The sequence below is a fragment of the Budorcas taxicolor genome, chromosome 21 (genome assembly GCF_023091745.1).
Source record: "Budorcas taxicolor isolate Tak-1 chromosome 21, Takin1.1, whole genome shotgun sequence".
NCBI lineage: Eukaryota > Metazoa > Chordata > Mammalia > Artiodactyla > Bovidae > Budorcas > Budorcas taxicolor.
Window position 1 is genome coordinate 8,912,571 of NC_068930.1, and position 20,954 is coordinate 8,933,524.

Consider the following 20,954-nt stretch of genomic DNA (forward strand, 5'->3'; position numbering starts at 1 on the left):
AATAACATGAAATTTCTTCAGTCAAGTGATCTTTAACTTAAACTAAAAATAGCCTAAGCTGTAGTTTATGTAGACCTCAAATATCAAAACTCCTACCTAAATGCGAGTTCCTCAATTTGTGAGGCTCTTGAAGTTTCATTTGAACATTTTAAACCAGATCCAGCACCATCTGTATTTGAGACGAGCTCCAGAAACCCGAGAACGGCACTCCTTGCTGATCCTGCTGACCAGAACATTCCTTAGGGAAGTCCCTCTCTGGGGGCTGGCAGCATGAACCACTCACACAATGCTCTGTGGGCATACGGGTGTCAAGGGCACAGTCAGCTTTTCTGAGCACTTTGGTGGGCAGAGCTTTGTCTCCAGAGAGACCAGGCTCTCTGGTCAGCAGAGTCTGGCATATGGGCGAAAGAACCTCTTTGATTTTACAAGCAGCTTGACCACGGGGAAAAAAGCTGAAAGTAAGTCACAAGTGAAACATTCCTCCGTACGTGGCAAAGCCATTCTGCCAGGGCTTGGCTGTCCTCCGACTGTGGTTTCCCAAACAGCAAGGAGCGTCTGGGGGCTGCTCAGGACGTCCCAGCTTGGGATGTGGGAGGGGGGCTAGGATCCCAGGTTGTATCTCCCTGGGATTGGAATCTCCCGGGGGGCAATGACAGTTTGACGTGCTCCACGTTCTGTGCTCACACTTTGTCCTTAATGATGGAGTTTGGAGCCACTTTTTTCATGAGACCTTGTATTTATATAACCTCTACACCGGAGTTCCCTGGAAGCCATCAACATTCTCAGATCTACCCATTTGAAAGTCCTATCACTCATTTTATTTATAGATATGCTGCTGCTGCTAAGTCGCTTCAGTCGTGTCCGACTCTGTGCGACCCCAGAGACGGCAGCCCACCAGGCTTCCCTGTCCCTGGGATGCTCCAGGCAAGAACACTGGAGTGGGTTGCCATTTCCTTCTCCAATGCATGAAAGTGAAAAGGGAGAGTGAAGTCGCTCAGTCGTGTTCGACTCTTAGCAACCCCATGGACTGCAGCACACCAGGCTCCTCCGCCCATGGGATTTTCCAGGCAGGAGTACTGGAGTGGGGCGCCATTGCCTTCTCCGATTTATAGATATATCAAACCCTAAATCAAATTTAAGGTGACTTAATATCTTTTGCAGTCAGTTCCTATCTTTCCTGAAACAAAGAGATGGATGTTTGTGTGTGTGTGTGTGTGTATAGATAAAGGTATGAAAAGTGAAGTGAAAGTCGCTCAGTCGTATCCAACTCTTTGCGACCCCATGGACTATACAGTCCATGGAATTCTCCAGGCCAGAATACTGGAGTGGGTAGTCTTTCCCTTCTCCAGGGGATCTTCCCAACCCGGAGACTGAACCCAGGTCTCCCACATTGCAGGCAGATTCTTTATCAGCTGAGCCACAGATAACAAGCAGGAAAAAAAAGTAAAAACCTGAGTGATACCATTAATAACTCTTATTGGTCAGATGTATCTGATAATTTCTAGGCTCTCTACTTAACCCTAATTGGATGGATTCCTGGCATCTAGGCAAGAAAACAAGATTGCATCTACCCGGAGATGGTTTTCATTGTTCTGTTGAGCAGGCCGCTGCCCTAGACCAGCACAGCTACTGTGGATGTGGGTCCTCCAATTTTTGCATCTTTTCTCCTGCATCAAATAGTTAATCCATTTGATAAATATTTATAAAGTACTTGCTCTGTGTCAGTTGTGGGTGGACAGGCTGGGATGGAAAGCTGCGCTGAGGGCACCCGGTGGGGTGGAAGAGCCCATGGAAATCCCAGGAGCGGGCATTTTTCAAGGAGAGGTTTGGCAGGAGAGGCCTGCACTGAGGGGAAGTGGGTGCCAACATGTAGGCGCCGCCGCAGAAACCTTCCTGTCTGACAGGATAGCAGGGTAGTGGTTGGTCAGCTGAGCCATTAATCGAAAAACTGGGTCAAGAGAGGAAATGCAAAGAAATTATACTTAGGTTCTTGAACATTTGGCCCTTTTGTTTTGACTTAAGTAATGAAAACATTCATTTTGTCACCAATTTTGTAGTGGGGGCGAAAGCCTTTTCTCAGAGGGAAGTTGACTGGGCTTCCCATCACCTTCCTCACAGAAACCACAACTATAGTGTGATGAGCTTGAGTTCAGTGTGTTTTTATTCTCTTTTTAGATTCAGCAGACCTTGAAAGACCCTTGTGAAACAGTCTAAGGGCAGATTTTTATGATTTTTTCCTCAACTTCTACCGTTGTCTTGCCCACACCCAGCTTGGCAGCAGCCTAGTTTAGCTTCTAGCTAAATTGCTTTTCATGAAAACTTTACTTTTATGCTCATATTACACTGGTTACCATAACATGTAACCACATGTATTGATTGAAATAACAAGTATTACTATTATAAATAGGCTTGAGTATAAATTCAGTTCACCTTTGGTATGCACACCCTCAGCTATAGGAACGGGCCCGCTGGGTGACCAGAGGGAGCAGGAGCTCAGGTGCCAGGCCCTGTTGTTCGAGGGATGGGAGCGAGGTCAGCTCCCCAGTTTCATGTGGGGTGGCCTCTGTGTCCAGGAGCACCGAGTGGTCCTGGAATGTGCGGAGTGAGAACGCAGAGGAAATGGGGAAAGATAGTCGGAGGCGCATGAGGAGAGCTGGGAGAAATAAGGCCGCAGAGGCGCGTTTAGAACCTCTTGGCACAGTCGTCTCTGGGTCCATCTCATCTCCCAGGCTGATTTGATGGCTTATTGCGCCCCACTGTATCTTCTCTTTCTAGGCTGTTTCTGGCACTTGAGAATCCTCTCTTAAATATGTTTGAAGGAATGCACGTGTGTGTGTTGACAAAGAGTGAGCAACCCTTATGCATGGTGAATCTCTGCCCTGGAGGTCACAGGTCAGCAGACAGTGGGCCATCTGATTACGGGCGTTCTGTTTCTCGGCTTCCCCTCACTGGCAGCCCGTTTGTGAACTGAGATCATTGTTCCGCTTACAGTTAGCCCCCCTCATCTACATCAGCTTCCTGCTGTCTTCCAGGTACAACTGGGTGGGGAAGGAGACAGGTATGATCTTGGTGGACCCAGGTACAGTGATGTGAATCAGAAGCCATGAGTGTTCATGAGTTTTCTTAAGTCAGAGTCTTGGCTGGCACCAGCCCTTAGCTTAGTGACTTCTCCGCAGGCAGTGAGATACTGAAGCATTACACCGGGGTATGTCAGTGTGGAAAAGCAAGTCTAACCATCAGAAGAACTGTAATGTTGCATTTAATAAAATTGGTTCACTCATTTATTATTCGTTAGGTAAATGCTGTTGGTTACATGGTCGATCAGTTTCCTCTCACTGAGTAAGCCAGTCATCACCCCACTCTTTCTCTTTAAGCTCTGAGAATGGCAGGGAAGCAGGCCTCTCCTGTGCGCCTCTGTGTGACTGTGCTGTGATCTAGGTGGGCACAGGGTGCTGGCGTCCGGGCCAGGAGATGAGAAGCCTGTAACGAGCGCCCTCTCCCCCTCTCCCTCGGGCAGCTTGGGGATGAACCACGACGATGACCACTCCTCCTGCGCCGGCAGGTCCCACATCATGTCGGGAGAGTGGGTGAAAGGCCGGAGCCCCAGCGACCTCTCCTGGTCCTCCTGCAGTCGAGATGACCTCGAGAACTTCCTCAAGTAAGTCCTCAAATCGCTCTGCACCATCAGTACAGTAGAAAGTGCTACAGTACTTGCTAAAGCACAACAGTCGGGGTATCAGCCAATAGGAGCAGAAGTGAATCTCTTACAGCTCAGCTGGAGAGACTTCCTTCCAGGTGTGCACCTGGTGTGATGTTGGCCGCCCTGCTGGTGATCACAAATTTTATCAACGGAAATGTCAATGCAGCGACTGTATCTTGGCAAGGTTTCATTTCACTTCTCTTCATTATTTTGACCATGAGTGGGCACCACCCTAGTGGCACCCCTGGCTCCTGTAGAACTGGGTGCTTCCCCGAAGCTCAGGCTGCTTCCCTCGATGGACGTCCATTTGCTGGGAGGAGGGCATGCTTACCTTCCTCACGTGTGGGGCTAGGACGGGTTTATCTCATAGCCACTTTCTTTCCAGAATGTGTCTGCCTTACTCCGTTACAGATTTCAGTGGAAGAATTAGCTGTCTGATGTCAGACCTTTGTCAAATAGAGTCTGTATTCCAGTACTGTGTGCATCCCTTAGTGTCAGGACCTCAGGGCTGAACGTATAGGCTTGACAGGCAGACCCCAATCGCTTCACCACTTAACCGCATCATCTGTACCCCCCACAGAGACAAAAGGGGTCAGCGAGTCTCTGCTATACACAGAGTTTTATAGTCCTGTAACACAGTGGAGTGCTCAGTGAGCTCAGGAAGGAGGATCAAAGGGATCACTCTGGCTTCTGTCCTCATCCTGGGTCTTCTTTTATGATGTTTCCTGTAGCTGGGAAACTAAGGGCTTAGAAATGGCCTTGTTAGTTTTAATATAGTCGGCCTGAGTGTATTGCGTGCATGCAACTCTTTTCTTCAAGAATCTTGGCAAGAGGCTGGGTTTCCTTTTTCCTACCATCTGCCTTGTTTTAGGAACTGAAAAATAAAAGCATTCAAGTATTTAACTCCTAAAGGAGCCACAGCCATACCACCCCCTGGTTGTTTTTCAGAGCTGTCCTCAACATCTCTGAACATTTCTGTCCTGGTTGAAATCCTTAAGTCTTTTGCACGGTGTGCCGCCAGCCAGCTTTCATGGCCAGGCAGGACACCTGTAAAAGCCAGTGTCCAGAACCTGACAGACCCCGCCCCTAAGAAAGTCTGCAGAATTGGAAATAAGCTTGCTTGCTTGCTTGTTTGCTTATTTATTTAAAAGCAAAATAAACCTAACTCCAATTTTTTCTTGATTCATTCTGAGAACATACCATAGCAATCTATTTCAAAAGCATTTTCATCCAAGAAAGCACTCAGACTCCCCAAGAAAAATACACTGCTATGTGAATGATATGCCCGGGCTGCTTCTTGTTGCCCAGCTCTCATGGCTTCCAGGGTAAAGATCTGCATTCAGCTATCTGGAAAAGAGCCAAAGGTCTAGTCCCTGTGTCTGGTGCTTGGTCATCTCCCCATAGATGACTTGGAGAGCACTGGTGCTTAGTTACTGCCAGAGTAGAACAAAAACCTTGGAGGTACATTTGCAAACCAACTATCTTCTTGGCTGTTTCAGGTCAAAAGTCAGCACCTGTTTGCTGGTCACAGACCCCAGGAGCCAGCACGCGGTGCGCCTGCCCCACAAGCTGCCAGGCATGCACTACAGTGCCAACGAGCAGTGCCAGATCCTCTTTGGCACCAATGCCACCTTCTGCAGAAACATGGAGGTAAGCTGCCTCGGGAGGGGAGGGCTGGCTCGGGAAGGAGCATCTGGCTTCTGTTGGTGGATACAGGTATTTACACTCCACACACACACACATGTGTATACATGTATAGGCATACATGCGTGTGCAGAGCACCCAGTATGAGTCACACATGCACACACACATGCTCTCATACATAGGCAGCTTTGCAAGGGGGTGGTTCAGAGTTACAGCTGACACTAACAGCCTAATATTTTGTTTCGTTTTTTAGTATAGAGGTCTTTCTTGGTAATATTAAGACACAGGAAGAAAGTTAATCAGTCTGTTCCTCTTGGAGGTGATGCAATGTTGCCTGATACCAAATCCTCACAGATAAAGAAGAGAGCTAAAAACCACTGGATGTTGGAGGGTGTCATACGGAGAACATTTAGTGAATGATAACTTGATTATATGATAATAGTGTTAATAGCCCCATTAAAATGTTACCATTTTTGGAGCAGTGCCCACATATTCTGCCCTAAAGCTTCCAACATGCCTGATCCCAGTTTACAATTACCACAGACTCCCCAGGTTACTCTCCCCAGGGTATAGATGGTAACACCAAGCCTCAGGGGTGAACTGATCATTCAGAATGGCTTGGCCAGGAAGTAAGTAGAGGAAGGATTTGACTCAAGTCTGTTCACCCCCAGAGCACACACTTTCTGACCATGCTTCAGATAGCATGTCCCCTTCTGTGGGTAGAAGTGCGCCAAGAAGGATGTGCCGGGCCCTGGGGCAGGCAGTCTCTGTGATGTGGTCCCTGGGGGGAGGCCAGAGCAGCCTGTGGTCCAGCCAGAAGTTGGCAGCTGGCTCAGGAAGGGGGGCAGAGCCAGAGTTGTCGTGGGGTGGGAGGACCAGCTTGGGATGAGTGGGACTCAGGAGCCACGCAGCGGCAGTGGGCCTGGAGCTCAGGGCAATATCTAGTCTGAGGGAGGCAGCCTGCAGGGCTGGGCAAGTGCCCAGAGCAAGAACTCAGGATGGGAGCAACTCCAAGACAGCCCGGGACTGCGCCTTCAGAATGAGACCTCGGGCGCGATCCCGGCCAGCACAGCAAGTCAGCCTGGACCCCGGGAGGTGGGCTGCTGCTGCCTGGCTGTGTGTGAATTGGTTCAGAAAGTCTGGGTGGAATCTGCAGGGGGGACACTGCCTGCTGTTGTTCAGGGTGCTGCAGAGGGTCATGCCTCATGACTGGGCCAGCGCCTCCTGCCGGCTGTTTCCTCAAAGGGCGTTTATCCGCAGAGTTGTCTAGAATCTTTCTCTCCCGTTCCCCTGTGGAGGTGTCAGCAAGGGTCCCTTCCAGGCCCTAATAGCAGGAAGCTGCCTCCCACTTCACATCCAGCCACGGCTGGGTTGAAGGTCGCCTCCCTGGGAAGATGGGGCCAGGCCCAGGATCTGATCAACAGTGGTCTGCCACCGTGTCTGGTGCTCACTATCTGCCTTGATGTTAAGGCCTGACTGTCCAGGTACCATATGCTGTCCAAGAGGCATCCTGTTTGCCAGCCCCAGCCTTCAACCCCTTAAAGTTCGTGATGGCACAGAACTCCTGGAGAGGGCAGGTTTCAGTGTGACGGCAGCAGGAGAGCTGTGTGCATGGTGTCCTAGAGGAGGACTCCGAGCACTCAGGAAGGGTAAGAGTGCCTGGGCATCCAAGGGGGAGAAGAGGGAAGCGCCCAGCTGAGTCAGTGGGCATGCCGTGGCCGCTCTGCCCACTGTGGAGTATTCCCTGCCCCGCAGACCAGGCTGAACTGGCCCCACAGGTGGGCAGGACTGACAGGTGGGAGCTGGACCCAGGCTGCCCCAGGATACTGGCTTCTAGCAGCCAGACTGTTGCATACCAGTTGGGTCAGTAGTGATGGGAGGAAGGGTGTACAACTCCTGGAGGCTCAGGATCCCCCAGGCTAGACTCTTTCTTGCATTGTCACATAACACCCTGACTGCACCCCACAAGGGCAGGAGCTTTGAACCCCACTTAACAGATAAGAAAACAGAGGCTGAGAGAGGCTGGGTAATAGACCAGGGTCACTCAGCCTGAAAGGGATGGGCTAGATGTGACTATTACTGCAGGAGAAAAGGCAAGCCCTGTTTATTCAAAGACAGATTCCAAAGGAGAGGAAGGTGACTTGGTATTTTATTTTCTTCGTTGGCATCTTTTTGCTTGAAGAGGGCAGTGAGAGGTCAGCAAGTCATGATCAGCTTAGCTTCTCTCTCGAAGCTCCAAATATGACTACATAAAGGGAGATCTTTTTGCTTTGTAAGTTATATCGCACCTGAGCATTTATTCCTGCAGCTCACTAAGAACCACGAAATATGCTTCCCTGCTTGCCTTTTTTCTGAGAATTTCACCAATACCAAAATAAAGTTGGCATTTTTCTCCCCAGATCCCAGCAGTGTTACTGACCAGAGTTTTTGGCCTCTTTAATCAATAGAAATTGATCAAAGGCCAGACAAGAAATTCAGGCAAGGCTTCACTGGGGGGAGCAAGTAACAGGTTCCCATGCTTGCCCGCTTTCTGATGGGTTCCTCATCTGGAGCGAGCAGTGTGTCCAGGGGTTGGGCTGGAGGGCTGGTTCAGGTGATTTGCCCACCCTTAGGTGGTGCTGGGTGCAGGGGGATGTGCAGGGCCCTGATTTTGTTCTCACCACCCTGTGTTTGCTCCTGGCTCTTCAGAAGTGGCAGTTGGGTTTTGTTTTGGGTTTTTCTTTAACAGTTCTCTATCTTGCTGACCAATATTCTCTAGCTGCGCATATACACAGTTATTTTTAGTCCCTTATACTTTTTGTATTTTGTTGCTCGAGGATACGTTTGTCCAGGTGCAGGCCCTAGCCTGTCTCAGCAGGGGCGACTCCTCAGGGGCATGGAGGTGCGTCTGCGAGCTCAGCTGGCTGGGCATCAGCCTCAGCTGGTGCTGACCGTCCTGCTTACAAGGCTGGTGGTGCCTCCTTTGGCGTGACTTTGCTAGTTAGGAAGCAGTAACTTCTCACGCTGGAGGAGAGGTCACACTAATGCCAGAGACATGCTGGCGGAGGAGACAGACAATTGCCTGCTGGGACGCAGGCCTTGGGGAATGCTGCCCCGAGCTGGGGCACCACGCTGTGGGATTCTCAGGCTCACTTGACCAGCATTTTGCTCGTCTGTGCACTTGTAGGTCTGTTTCAGTTGATGTTCAGTGCGACAGGCACACATGTTGAACTGTTGCTTTCTTCCTGCAAAACTGACTCAGTGCTGGGGTGAGCCCTTCCCCTTCCTCCTGATCCTGCTGCTGCTGCTAAGTCACTTCAGTTGTGTCTGACTCTGTGCGACCCCATAGACGGCAGCACACCAGGCTCCCCCGTCCCTGGGATTCTCCAGGCAAGAACACTGGAGTGGGTTGCCATTTCCTTCTCCAATGCATGAAAGTGAAAAGTGAAAGTGAAGTCACCCAGTCGTGTCCGACTCTTAGCGACCCCATGGACTGCAGCCCACCAGGCTCCTCCGTCCATGGGATTCTCCAGGCAAGAGTACTGGAGTGGGCTGCCGTTGCCTTCTCCACTCCTGATCCTAGTCCCCTTGTTAGCTGCCTTTCACCTACTCTGTTCCAGTTCTGCTTGCCGTCCTGCTCTCCCTCAAACCCAAAAGGCCTGCTCCTGGCGCAGACGCACTGTGCTTCCTGCTGTTTCCTCTACCTGGACACTCTTCTCCCAGTTGTCCACGTGCCTGAGCCCCTCATTTTGAGTTTGTTTGTTTGCTCAGATGTAACCTTCTCAGGAAAGCCTACCACCCTATATAAAATTGCCATCTGGTAATTCTCCCTGTCCTTTGGCCACCTCATGTGAAGAGTTGACTCATTGGAAAAGACTCTGATGCTGGGAGGGATTGGGGGCAGGAGGAGAAGGGGACGACAGAGGATGAGACGGCCGGATGGCATCACGGACTCGATGGACGTGAGTCTGAGTGAACTCCGGGAGTTGGTGATGGACAGGGAGGCCTGGCGTGCTGCGATTCATGGGATTGCAGAGTCGGGCATGACTGAGCGACTGAACTGAACTGAACTGAGTTCTCCCTGTCACCTCTGCAGTACCCAGATCTCCTGATCCCCTAAGGGAAAGCCCTGCTTTCATAAACTTATCTTTTAATATGCTATATAATTTCCTTGTTTACATGACTCTTGTTTTTTAAAGATTTATTATTTAGCTGCATCTGTCTTAGCTATGCCGTGTGGTGGAATGTTCTGTAGTTGTGGTGTGCAGGTTCCGTGAGTCTGGTGCACAGGCAGAATTGCTCTGTGGTGTGTGGGATCTTTATTCCTCGACAAGGGATTGAACCTGTGTCCCCTGCATTGCAGGGCGGATTCTTAACTACTGGGCCACCAGGGATGTCCCCATGACTATTGTTTTCTATTGTTTTGATACTCTCCTTCTTCTAGCGTTTAAATCCTTTCAGGACTAGAATCTTACTTTTCCACACTATTATTTTCCAACTGCCTGGAACATAGTAGGTGTTCAACAAGTATAAGTTGTTCTGAGGTCCATTCATGACCCTAACAGTAAATTTAAGTTCTTATGTTAACCCAACCACTGATGAAACTGTAGACAGGCTCACAGGTGAGGAAGAAACCCTTACAGGCCTCCTCATATAATGAATTGGCTCTCTAAGCCCGAGTCCACGTTTATCCATCTAGTTCCCCAACACACATGTTAGACTCTGCCAAATGTCTTGCTGGGGTTTATACAGAGCTATCCTGTGGCTTCCTCCCAGGACAGTATAAATCTGGTAGTGAGGGACTGTAGCCTGCTTCTTAGTGGCCATCTCTATTTGTGCATTAATGAAAACCATTGTTAAAATCTGAGACTCCTGGTGAGTTAATACATGTACGATGGTGAGAACTGGGTCTATCACAAAGTAAGAACTCGGTCATTTGAGCTGATACATATGTTGCTGTTACCTTTCTGGATAACCCTGGTTCCTATCTTGGGTGTGTAGAGGGGGGAGCATAGAACTAATCTATCTGTGTCCATCTCCAGGATCAGCACTTTTCTATATTAAATTCCTTAGGGTCATGAAAATTTAAGCATTATGTAAAACTCCAGAGACATTCAGCACCAACCACCAAGGTCTTGTGATCCAAAGCCAAATCGATCTTTATAACCATTAGTATTCTTAAATGCCCTTGAGGATTGAAACGGATATTGTGTAATGAAATGATCATGGTCCCAACATTGCCTTTAAATTTGTCATCCTGACATCTGCCTTTGGTGAAGATGGAGTATCAGGGACCAGATTTATCTTCCCACCTGAAGCAACTAAGAAATCAGACAAAATATATGAAATAATGATTTTCAATGGTCTTCAAGCAAGGAAGGGCCATGATTCTTGGGAGATATGAGACAAATGAGATTGCCCTGGCTTACTGCCTGGGCAGTCTCCAGGCTGTGGCATGGGGGGGTTGGGCTGTGAAGAAGTAGCAGGCTTCATGAGTTGAGAAACAGAGCCAGGAGTCCTAGGAGGCTGGAGCAGCTAGGATTCACAGAGCAGAGTATCATAGACGAAACAGTGTTACAAAGAGAGAACCTCAGAGGTCTGCCAGGATCTGCACGAATCTTCAGCTTAGTGCTGAGAAACACATGTGTGTGAGAAACGACCCAAGGCCAAGAAAAGAGCCATCTGAAAGCATTAGCGGGAACAAGCTCGGAGGCGCATGGGGCATCAGGTAGAAGACACAGAAGGGTGTGTATCAGCAGCGTGGCAAAACTAACCCCACACTAAATGCTGACCTGCTCCCACCCAATAAATCTTTAAAGCAAAATCTGAAAGGATCAAGCTGTTTCCAAGTAATTTAGCCAAGTCCTAGAACAAAGCTCAGAAGCATTTATAGAAATACAAAACCAACACTCAGTAAAATAAAATTCACAGTGTCTAGCATCAAATAAAAAATCACCAGGCCTTCAAAGGAGAAGGAGAATACACCCATAACGAGTAGAAAAATCCATCAAAACTGACCTAGAAATGACACAGGTGATAGAATTAGTAAAGAAACATATTAAAACAATAATTATAACCATATTCCAGGTTCATGAATATAGCACAAAGAAAGATTGAACATGTTAAGCAGAGATATGGAAGATATGGAAAAGATCCTACTGGGACTTCTAGAAATGAAAACTGTAATATTTAAGTTGAAAGATACCCTGCTTAAGATTTCTAGCAAATGAAAATTGCAAAAGAGATGACTGCTAAAGGCAAACCATTTGAAACTACCCAAAGTGAAACACAAAGAGAAAAAAGACTGGAAACAAAAAGAACTGTGAGACTTCGGGTAGGCTAAGAAATTTGCAAATGATGTTCTGAAGGAGGTGAGACAGGATTAAAATCATATTTGAAGAAATAATAGAAGGAGGACCTTCAAGATGGCTGAGGAGTAGGGCAGGACAAACTCCTTCTCCCCCACAAATATATCAAAAAATCACCTGCATGTAGAAGAACTCCCACAGAATATCTTCTGAACGCTGGCAGAGGACTCCAGACTTCCAGAAAGGCAAACCAATCTCATGGGGTGAGGTAGGGCACAAGATAGAGACTAAAAGGGGGACAAAGGATTTGGGGACGGGGTCCTGTGCCCCAGGGGAAGGAAGTCCTGAAGGAGGGGAGGTTTCCACATACTAGGAAACCCCCTCACAAGCAGGGTCAGGGGGAGCTTTGGAACCACTGAGGGGAGGACACTGCATCAAGACAGGTGCTCCAAAGGCAAAACAGAGAAAATTCACCAGAGGGGTCACACCAAACGGCACTACCCACCTGGGAACTGGCTCAAGCGCTCACTTCTGCCCACGGTAACTGGGGGCTAAGTGTGGAGGCCCAGACTTCGGGGGTCGGGCCTCAGGGAGAGGGCACAGGCCGACTGTCAGGGAGGTGCTCTAGGGGGCTGGCACAGCACAGCAGAAGCAGACCAGGGAAACTCTGCGTCCACCACAGAAACAAAGGCTCATTCCCACGGGAAGGCTCCAACACTGCACTTTGATTCTGCACCGTCACAGAACGAGGGACCCTGCCCAGGCAGATGCCAGAGAAGGGCGAGCCGGCTGTGGTCTGTTTTCCCAGAGGCAAACAGGCAGGCGCAGTGCCAGAGGCTGAAGGCAATGGACCTCTATGACCTCGGTCCCAGAGATCGCAACAACCACCACACTGTGAGCAGCTGTGAGTTGCCCCCAACGTCTTGCTGGGAGCCCGAGTGGCTTGGCTCTGCCAAGGGCCCCACAACTCGGGACCAACTTCCCTGGGGAAGTGTATACCCGCCTCAGACGGGGGAGACACCCTGTGCAGCCCTGCCACAGTGAGCACTACCAGCACACTCCTCTCCCCAGCACAACTGAGCAGCTGAGCCTGAATAAGCAGCTACTTTCACCTGCTCATGTCTGGGCAGTGAACAGACATGGAATAGACACTTGAAAGCAAAGGAGGGCCCAGAACCAAAGCAGAACATCAGGGGCTGCATGAGCAAAGGAAACAGGGAAACCATCCCAGAATTTACAGCTGCAGCAATTTGGATTCCAGCATTTAGCCTGAGACTGTCTTTTAGGGACAGCTATAGACTTTGAGTGAAAGTGGAGAGTGAAAAAGTTGGCTTAAAGCTCAGCATTCAGAAAACGAAGATCATGGCATCTGGTCCCATCACTTCATGGGAAATAGATGGGGAAACAGTGTCAGACTTTATTTTGGGGGGGCTCCGAAATCACTGCAGATGGTGATTGCAGCCATGAAATTAAAAGACACTTATTCCTTGGAAGAAAAGTTATGACCAACCTAGATAGCATATTCAAAAGTAGAGACATTACTTTGCCGACTAAGGTCCATCTAGTCAAGGCTATGGTTTTTCCTGTGGTCATGTATGGATGTGAGAGTTGGACTGTGAAGAAAGCTGAGCGCCGAAGAATTGATGCTTTTGAACTGTGGTGTTGGAGAAGACTCTTGAGAGTTCCTTGGACTGCAAGGAGATCCAACCAGTCCATTCTGAAGGAGATCAGCCCTGGGATTTCTTTGGAAGGAATGATGCTAAAGCTGAAACTCCAGTACTTTGGCCACCTCATGCGAAGAGTTGACTCATTGGGAAAGACTCTGATGCTGGGAGGGATTGGGGGCAGGAGGAGAAGGGGACGACAGAGGATGAGATGGCTTGATGGCATCACTGACTCGATGGACGTGAGTCTGAGTGAACTCCGGGAGTTGGTGATGGACAGGGAGGCCTGGCGTGCTGCAATTCATGGGGTCGCGAAGAGTCAGACATGACTGAGTGACTGAACTGAACTGAACTGAACTGAACTGATAGATTTTGAGAGCAAGTACAAACTGGACCAAGACAAGACATGAGTCTGAGCAGACCCCACACTGCCCAAAACCCATCCACAGATCTTCCTAGATATATTGGAGGACTTTCTGAGTAGACAAATCAACTGGACCAGGAAAACAGAGAAATTAATTGGACATTCCTCTCACTACCACTGTCTATATATTCTGCCCTCTGCCCCTGTTTTTCCCCCTTTCCCCCGTTATCTTCTCAAACTGTCCTGATGTGGTTCTTTATTACTCCTTCAATTTTTAAAAAATTTATTTATTTTTTAATTGAAGGATAATTGCTTTAAAGAATTTTGTTGTCTTCTGTCAAAACTCAACATGAACAAGCCATAGGTATACATATATCCCCTCCCTTTTGAACTTCCCTCCCATGTCCCTCCCCATCCCACCCCTCTAGGTTAGTACAGAGCCCCTGTTTGAATTTCTTGAGACATGCAGCAAATTCCATTTGGCTATCTATTTTACATACAGTAATGTAAGTTTCCATGTTGCTTTCTCCATACATCTCACCCTCTCCCCTCCCCCTTCCCCTTGTGTCCATAAGTCTGTTCTCTATGACTGTTTCTCCATTGCTGCCCTGTAAATAAATTCTTCAGTACCATTTTTCTAGATTCCATATATGTGTCTTAGAATATGATATTTATCTTTCTCTTTCTGACTTACTTCACTCTGTATAATACAGACTTTAGGTTCATCTACCTCATCAGAACAGACTCAAATGCATTCCTTTTATGGCTGAGTAATATTCCATTATGTATATATACCACAGCTTTATCCATTCATCTGTCAATGGACATCTAGGTAGCCTCCATGTTCTAGCTATTGTAAATAGTGTTGCAGTGAACAGTGGGGTACATGTGTCTTTTTTCAATTTTTCTTTCCTCAGGGTATATGCTTAGGAGTGGGATTGCTGGATTATATGGTGGTTTTATTCCTAGTTATTTAAGGAATCTCCATACTGTCTTCCATAGTGGCTGTATCAATTTACATTCCCACCAACAGTGCAAGAGTGTTCTGTTTTCTCCACACCCTCTCCAGCATTTATTGTTTGCAGACTTTTTGATGATGGTGATTTTGACTGATGTGAGGTGATACCTCATTGCAGTTTTGATTTGCATTTCTCTAATAATGAGCGATGTTGAGCATCTTTTCATGTGTTTGTTAGCCATCTGTATGTCTTCTTTGGAGAAATGTCTGTTTAGGTCTTCCCTACTTTTTGATTGGGTTGTTTGTTTTTCTGGTATTGAGTTGTACGAGCTGCTTGTATATTTTGGAAATTAATCCTTTGTCTGTTGTTTCATTTGCTATTATTTTTGCTCATTCTGAGGGGTTTCTTTTCACCTTGCTTATAGTTTCCTTTGCTGTGCAAAAGCTTTTAAGTTTAATCAGGTTCCACTTGTTTACTTTTGTTTTTATTTCCATTACTCTAGGAGGTGGGTCATAGAGGATCTTGCTTTGATTTATGTCATCGAGTGTTCTGCCTATGTTTTCCCCTAAGAGTTTTATAGTTTCTGGTCTTACATTTAGGTCTTTAATCCATTTGGAGTTTATTTTTGTGTATGGTGTTAGGAAGTGTTCTAATTTCATTCTTCTACATGTAGCTGTCTAGTTTTCCCAGCAACATTTATTGAAGAGGCTGTCTTTGCCCCATTATATATTCTTGTCTCCTTTGTCAAGAATAAGGTACCCTTAGGTTCATGGGTTTATTTCAGGGCTTTCTATCTTGTTCCATTGGTCTATATTTCTGTTTTTGTGCCAGTACCATACTGTCTCGATGACTGTAGCTTTGTAGTATAATCTGAAGTCAGGAAGCTTGATTCCTCCAGCTGAATTCTTCTTTCTCAAGACTGCTTTGGCAATTTGGAGTCTTTTGTGTTTCTGTATGAATTGTGAAATTTTTTTATCTAGTTCTGTGAAAAATGTCATTGGTAATTTGATAGGGATCACATTGAATCTGTAGATTGCATTTGGTAATATAGTCATTTTCACAATACTGATTCTTCCTACCCAGGAACATGGGATATCTATCTGTTTATGTCATCTTTGATTTCTTTCATCAGTGTCTTATAATTTTCTGTGTACAGTCCTTTTGTCTCCTTAGGTAAGTTTATTCCTAGATATTTTATTATTTTTGTTGCAATGGTGAATGGGATTGAGTCATTAATTTCTCTTTCTGATTTTTCATTGTTAGGATATGAAATGCAAGTGATTTCTGTGTATTGATTTTGTATCTTGTGATTTTGTTAAATTCACTCATTAGCTCTAGTAATTTTCTGATAGTATCTTTAGGGTTTTCTATGTACAGTATCACATCATCTACAAACAGTGAGAGCTTTACATCTACTTTCTGATCTGGATTCCTTTTATTTCTTCTCTGATTGCTGTAGCTAGGACTTCCAAAACTGTGATGAATAATAGTGGTGAAAGTGGACACCCTTGTCTTTTTCATGATCTTTGGGGGAATGCTTTTAGTTTTTCACCATGGAGAATAATGTTTGCTGTAAGCTTATCATATATGGCTTTTACTATATTGAGGTAGATTCCTTCTATGCCCATTTTTTTTGAAGAGTTTTAATCATAAAGGGTGCTGAATTTTGTCAAAGGCTTTTCCTGCATCTGTTGAGGTTATCATATGGTTCTTATCTTTCAATTTGTTAATATTGGTGTATCACATTGATTGATTTGCATATATTGAAGAATCCTTGTATTTCTGGGATAAACCCAACTTGATCATGGTGTATGAGCTTTCTAATGTGTTGTTGAATTCTGTTTGCTAAAATTTTGTTGAGGATTTTTGCATCTATGTTCATCAGTGATATTGGCCTATAGTTTTCTCTTTCTGTGTTGTCTTTGTCTGGTTTTGGTATTGGAGGGATGGTGGCTTTGTAGAATGAGTTTGGAAGTGTTCCTTCCTCTACAATTTTTTTGAAAGAATTTTAGAAGGATAGGCATTAGCTCTTCTCTGAATGTTTGATAGAATTCTCTTGTGAAGCCATCTGGTCCTGGACTTTTGTTTTTGGGAGATTTTTTGATCACAGCTTCAGTTTCAGTGCTTGTAACTGGGCTGTTCATAATTTCTACTTCTTCCTGGTTCAGTCTTGGAAGAATGAACTTTCTAAGAATCTGTCCATTTCTTCCAGGGTATTCATTTTATTGCCATATAGTTGTTCATAATAGTCTCTTTTGCTGCTAAGTCACTTCAGTCACGTCCGACTCTGTGCTACCCCATAGACGGCAGCCCACCAGACTCCTCCAACCCTGGGATTCTCCAGGCAAGGGTACTGGAGTGGGTTGCCATTTCCTTCTCCAATGCATGAAAGTGAAAAGTGAAAGTGAAGTCGCTCAGTCGTGTCTGACCCTCAGCGACCCCATGGACTGTAGCCTTCCAGGCTCCTCCGTCCAGGGGTTTTCCAGGCAAGAGTACTGGAGTGGGGTGCCATTGCCTTCTCCAGTAGTCTCTTATAATCCTTTGTATTTCTGCCTTGTCTGTGGTAACCTCTCCTTTTTCATTTCTAATTTTGTTGATTTGATTCTTTTCTCTTTTTTTCTTGATGAGTCTGGCTAAAGGTTTGTCAATTTTGTTTATCTTCTCAAAGAACCAGCTTTTAGTTTTATTACTCTTTACTATTATTTCTTTCATTTCTTTTTCACTGATTTCTGCTCTGATCCTTATGATTTCTTTCCTTCTTCTAACTTTGGGGGATTTTTTTGTTCTTCTTTTTCCAGTTAAATTAGGTGTTAAGTTGTCTATTCGATGTTTTCTTGTTTCTTGAGATAGGATTGTATTGGTGTAAACTTCCCTCTTAGAACTGCTTTTGCTGCATCCCATAGATTTTAAGTTATGTTTTCATTGTCATTTGTTTCTAGAAATTGCTTTATTTCCCCTTTGATTTCTTCAGTAACCTGTTAGTTATTTAGAAACATATTGTTTAATTTCCATGTATTTGTGTTTTTTACAGTTTTTTTCTTGTAATTGATGTCCAGTCTCATAGCGTTGTGGTTGGAAAAGATGCTTGATACGGTTTCAATTTTCTTAAATTTATTGAGGGTCGATTTGTGACCAAAGATGTGGTCTATCCAGGAGAATGTTCCGTGTGCACTTGAAAAAAAAAAAAATTCTTCTGCATTTGGATGGAATGTCCTGAAGATATCAGTGAGATCCATCTCATCGAATGTATCATTTAAGGCTTGTGTTTCCTTATTGATTTTGATTTCATGACCTGTTGATTGGTGTGAGGGGGGTGTTAAAGTCTCTTACTATTATTGTGTTACTGTCAGTTTCTCCTTTTATGTCTGTTAGTGTTTGTCTTATGTATTGAGGCGCTCCTATGTTGGATGCATAGATATTGTAGACAGCATATGTATGGGTCTTGTTTTGTATCCATTCAGCCAGTCTGTGTCTTTTGGTTGGAGCATTTAATCCATTTACATTTAAAGTAATTATTGATATAGATGTTCCTATTGCCATTTTCTTAATTGTTTGGGGTTTGATTTTGTAGATCATTTTCTTCTCTTATATTTCTTGACTGTATAAGTTCCTTTAATATTTGCTGTAAAGCTGGTTTGATGGTATTGAATTCTTTTAACTTTTGCTCATCTGCAATGCTTTTGATTTCTCCATCAATTTTGAATGACATCCTTGCTGAGTAATCTTGGTTTTAGATTTTTCCCTTTCAGTACTTTAAATATATCCTGCCATTCCTTTCTGGCCTGCAGAGTTTCTGCTGAAAGGTCAGCTGTTAAATGTATAGGGTTTCCCTTGTATGTTACTTGTTGCCTCTCTCTTGCTGCTTTTAATATTCTTTCCTTGTGTTTAATCTTTGTTAGTTTGATTAGTATGTGTCTTGGCATGTTTCTCCTTGGGTTTATCCTGTATGGGACTCTTTGTACCTCTTGGACTTGATTGACTATTTCCTTTTCCACATTGGGGAAATTTTCAAATGTAATCTTCTCAAAAAATTTCTCATACCCTTTCTTTTTCTATGCTTCTGGGACCCCTATAATTTGAAAGTTAGTGTGTTTGATATTTTCCAGAGGTCTCTGAGACTATCCTCAATTCATTCTGCTCCTTCAATTTTTTATAGCCTACTTTTTCCTCTTTTTCTTTGAAAAAAAGCCTTATTTTAAAAACAAATTCCATGTTTTTGATTTTTGTTTTGGATGTTTTATTTGATTTTTTATTTTTGAGAGTTTAACTTTTTCCATGTTTTTGATTTTCTTTTTGATCTTTTGCTTTTGATTTTATGTCTTTGAGAATCTATTAATAATTTTTAGCATCCATTTTCATTTAGAGGTTTTATTATTGGCTTGATTGCTGTCTTCTTTTTGACTCTTTTTCCTTTTTTCTTTTTCTCCTTTTTCCCTCTTTCCTTCTCTATATAAGTGTGTGACTCTCTTGGAATGAATTTTGGCTGTTGAAATGTAAAAGTGTTAGTAACTCATTCATGTCCGACTCTCTGTGAACCCATGGACTGCAGCCCATCAGACTGCATGGAATTCTGTTCATGGAATTCTCCACACAAGATACTGGAGTGGGATGTCATGCTCTTCTCCAGGGGACCTTCCTGACCCAGGGATCGAACCCAGGTCTCCCACAATGCAGGCAAAATTCTTTACTGTCTGAGCCACTAGGAAAGTTCACCATTATGAGAGGTGTTTCACCATTATGTCTTCTATGCTGTGTGGCCTGTGAAATCTTGATGCTATAGTAAGGTGTCATACCTGAAGCCCAGAGGTAGGAGACTCCATGCTAGGACTTTGGACCACAAGAGAGCATTAATAGAACATTAATAGACAAACGCCCTCACAATGGCCTCCATTTCAACACTAAGACCAAGCCCCACCCAAAAGCCAGCAAGCTCTGGTTCCAAGTGTCCCACACCAACCCTTCAACAAAACAGGAGCACAACCCATACTGAACCCATAGACATCCCCAAACACACTAGTGGACACAGTACTGCCTTTAAGAGAGACAAGATCTAGCTCCATCCACTAGAACACAGTCACAAGTCCCCCAAAGCAGGAAACTTTCAGAAGGCATTGGTTCAGCCCCACCCAGGGGAAGCACACTCCACAGTTAAGAGAAACTATAACTTTCCAAACTGCAGAAAGGAGACCCCAAGCACAGTAAGTTAAACACAATGAAAAGACAGAGAAACATCCAGCTAATGAAGGAACATGGTAAAAACTCATAAGATGAAACAAATGAAGAGGAAGTAGACAATCTTCCTGAAAAGGAATTCCGAGTAATGATAGTAAAGATGGTCCAAAATCTTGAAAATAAAATGGAGGCATGGATAAATAGACTAGAGGCACAGATTGAGAAGATGCAAGAAATATTTAACAAGCACCTTGAATAAAGAATAGACCATCAACAATGGACAATGCAATAATTGAGTTTAAAAATATACTGGACGGAACTAACAGTAGAGTAACTGAGGCAGAAGAATGGATAAGTGAGATAGAAGATAGCATGGTGGAAATAACTGAAACAGAGCAAAATAAAGAGAAAAAGAATAAAAGTGATGAGGAAAGTCTCCAAGCCTGTTTAACAGACAGCATTAAACATAACAACATTAGAATCATAGGAGTCCCAGAAGAAGAAGACAAAAGGAAAGGCCATGGGGAAATATTTAAAGAGATTATAGTTGGAAGTTTTCAACTTCCCTGCAGGCTGCCGTCCATGGGGTCACAAGAGTCGGACACAACTGAGTGACTTTGACTTGACTTTACTAAAATGAGAAGGGAGATAGCCATCCAACCTCATAAAGCCCAGACAGCCACATACAACATAAATCCAAGGAGAAACATGCCAAGACAGATATTAATCAAACTAACAAAAATTAAACACAAAGAACAAATGTTAAAAGCACCAAGGGAAAAGCAACAAATAACATACAAGCAGGTCCCCATAAGGCTAATGGCTGATTTTCAACAGAAACTCTACAGGCCAGAAGGAAATGGCAGGACATACTTAAAATGATGAAAGGGAAAAACCTACAACCAAGATTACTCTCCTCAGCAAACATCTCATTCAAAATTGATGGAGAAACCAAGTTTTACAAACAAGCAAAAGTTAAGAAAATTTAGCACAACCAAACCAGCTTTACAACAGATGTTAAAGGGACTTCTGTAGGCTGGAAACACAAAAAGAAGAGGCCTACAAAAAGAGTCCCCAGACAATAAAGTAAATGGTAACAGGATACCAATAATTACCTTAAATGTAAATTGGCTAAACCCTCCAACCAGAAGATACAGATTGGCT

At 44.9% G+C, this 20,954-nt stretch overlaps 1 protein-coding gene across 1 annotated transcript in view; it reads left to right on the forward strand.

Annotated features, from left to right (window-relative positions):
- Positions 1–20,954, forward strand: part of ADAMTS17 (ADAM metallopeptidase with thrombospondin type 1 motif 17) — a 393,371-nt gene that overhangs the window by 206,157 nt on the left and 166,260 nt on the right. Inside the window, exons 9-11 of the mRNA XM_052659846.1 lie at positions 3,518–3,658; positions 5,200–5,350; positions 6,417–6,419. Coding sequence (XP_052515806.1) covers positions 3,518–3,658; positions 5,200–5,350; positions 6,417–6,419 — 295 coding nt within the window. The remainder of the gene's footprint in view (positions 1–3,517; positions 3,659–5,199; positions 5,351–6,416; positions 6,420–20,954) is intronic.